At 51.4% G+C, this 2728-nt stretch overlaps 1 protein-coding gene across 1 annotated transcript in view; it reads right to left on the reverse strand.

Annotated features, from left to right (window-relative positions):
- FANCA (Fanconi anemia, complementation group A) overlaps positions 1 to 2728 on the reverse strand; it is a gene marked incomplete at its 5' end in the record, with an annotated part of 33764 nt that overhangs the window by 1530 nt on the left and 29506 nt on the right. The window contains 3 exons of the mRNA XM_010083208.1: positions 1 to 46; positions 391 to 496; positions 1598 to 1660. Of these exons, the coding sequence (XP_010081510.1) occupies positions 1 to 46; positions 391 to 496; positions 1598 to 1660 (215 nt within the window). The remainder of the gene's footprint in view (positions 47 to 390; positions 497 to 1597; positions 1661 to 2728) is intronic.

Consider the following 2728-nt stretch of genomic DNA (forward strand, 5'->3'; position numbering starts at 1 on the left):
TGATGCCCCGAGGCTGCGCTGTGCAGGACGTGGTATGTTCCAGGGTCTGCAATAGCCAGAGAGAAGCACTGAGGATCGCCGGTGTCCTCACGTCATCTTCACGCTTCTACAGCAGTGCGGGGGCTACGGTTTCCTTCCAGCCCTCAAGGAATAGTAGTGCTCGGGTGAGGGGACCCCCAAGAGAACAGCCTCTGAGGCTTTCTCTGCCTGAGGGAACAGCTTCAATTGTTCCTGACCACCAGCTGGGTCACTGTACTGCAGGGCAGAGCAGGATGTTCTCAGCTTTTACTCAAACAAGCATTTTTCATGCTGCTTACAGAGGCCCATCAGTTCCTTAGATACCCTCACACCAAACCTCACCCCTCCACCCCAGGAGCAGGACTCACTCACCTTCCTCTGCCGGCTGGAAGAGAAGCAGCCAGGACGCGCCCCTCTCTTCCAGGCACTGCAAGATCTCCAGGGACCATTCCAGAGACATCTGAAAATCCACTCCTTCCTGGGGGGCAGAAAGGACAGGTCAGATTTGTCTTGGGCTTTAGTTGCATCAAAGCAGAAAGGAACCCCCCCAAGAGACTGTGTAGGTGATGTGCTCTGTAAAATGAATGAATTTAGCCCCTCGCCTGGCAGCCTGGATCCCCCTGGGCAATCAGGGACTGGATTAACGCAGTGCCTCCATGCCCAAACTAGCCCACGCAGGGCTGAGGATTTGGGAGAGAAGGGGAAGCGGCATCGATGAGCAGCCGCTCGTCCCCAGCACCCTTCCCAGCAGTGCTCAGCACAGAGCCCCTGCACCGACCCCACCCCGCTCCCCAGAGCAGGTTTTTTCCCCTCTCACCCATCCAGTGACAGCTCAGCTTGGGACTGGTTTTCTTTGCATTACTCATTTTACTTGGAATAACCTCCCCGATCTGTTTGCTCAAGATGTTTCTTTCCTCCGTGACTCTTCCTCCGGCCTCTCCCAAAGACACACTGAGACCAAATAATTATTTTTAACTCGAGCCTGCTCCCCGATCCAATCTGCCCAGTGACTACACAAACGGCTGCTCTTCAAAGCCGCAGAGACAGCAAAGGGACAGAAGAAAGCATTCTGAGGCGGGAGGATGCTCAGGGCAGACAGCTGCTGGAAGCAGCTTGTCATCTTTGCTCCTTCATTTAATAGCATTAAATCATCTGGAAACCAATGTTCCTCCTCGCTGGGGACCCTTTCTCCTGGGAAATACCACATACGCTTCCAGCCTGAGGAAAACGTCATCTAACAAAAGGGAGATGCTGCACAAAAGCTGAGAGAGGTGAGGTCCCTGCGCTACTTGGGAGGTGTAGTTGGAATAGGGAACTGAAAATAGTAAGTCATTCAGGAAGAGAAATAAAAGCTGCCGTAGTGAAAGGGGAGATAACGTCAGCTGGAGGAAAATACGGGTTTAATCTGATTGGAACAGGAGGGCTTTCAGCAGGCTCTGTCTGGGACCTTGCTGATCCCTTCCTTCTGGCAGAACACGCCACCAGCCTTCACAGGACCGGTACAAAGGATGTTTAGGCAGCAAACCAAGCGGATCAGACACATTTAGTGTCGTGAGAATTCCCTCGGGGCTGAATTTACCTTTGGTGCTATTTTTGCTGAGATGAGATCCATGAGCGAGAAGAACAGCAGAGAAACAAGAAGCTGCAAGGAAAAGAGACTGCCTGTTAGTTTTGTTTGGGGTTTTTTGGTTTTTGGTTTGGTGGGTTTTTTTGGGTTAGGTTTTTTTTTTTTGTATTAGTTCTATCTGCGGTGGCAACTCAGGACTTGTGGTTTCCGATCAGGACATAATACTTCACCCAGTACGTTCCCAGGACGGACCTGGACGAACCACAAGCACCGCTGCTCCCTCTGGGTGAAGGCAGCTTGTTTGAAGGTGACAGACTGCAGCCTGACACCATTCACTGCTTCCAAGGGTAAATTCCACCCTAAATTCACTGCTCTCAAAGCAAGTCAGACAACAGATGACAACTTCTCCCCAATACAGGGAAAATCACACAAGCTACCACAGGTGTAAACCTGGAGGAGACCGAATGCTGGTCCGCAGCTGGTATGCCACCGCAACTGCTGTGCAGCCTCCCATGGCAGCCAGTGCATCACAATCCTGCCCTGACACACGCTGGCTCCCCACCATGTCCCTTCCTGGTGTCCCCCTGCTATCTCAAGGCAGATTTTAGAGGTGAAAGCCGCCGTTATTCCACACGTACTAAGTGTTCATATCAACTGGGTGACACCAGTTCTGACTAGCAGCTCTTGGCTCTAGACCAGTATAAACAGCAAGAGCAGTCAATCCCATCGCACGAGGAGCTGCTACCGTAACCACTGCCCAGAGCGATAAAACTTCAGAGTAAATAGTGCTGAAGCCAAGCCTGTGCCTCACTATCTACCTGGGAATGTCTCGGCACAGGGACACTCCGTGGACTGCGCTCTCCATCTCTGCTGCGCTCTCTCCAGCCTCAGATTTTAAAGCCACTGTTGAACAGTCCTCCCTGACTTCCCAGAGGAGCCACTATCTGAGTTAAAAGTTTAAGTCTGGAACAACTCTGCCTCCAGGATAAGGATAAGGATTTAGCAACTGGCAATTTACAGCAAGGTTTTATCACCCAGCCACCAGCAAGATTTCACAACAGGGTTTACCAGGGACACAGCAGCATCTCCGGACAACCGTTTCTCTGTTAAAGATGTTCTACTTCTAGTTTTCAAGTGTAGGGA

The sequence above is a fragment of the Pterocles gutturalis genome, unplaced genomic scaffold, assembly GCF_000699245.1.
Source record: "Pterocles gutturalis isolate BGI_N339 unplaced genomic scaffold, ASM69924v1 scaffold24715, whole genome shotgun sequence".
In the NCBI taxonomy this organism is placed as follows: domain Eukaryota; kingdom Metazoa; phylum Chordata; class Aves; order Pterocliformes; family Pteroclidae; genus Pterocles; species Pterocles gutturalis.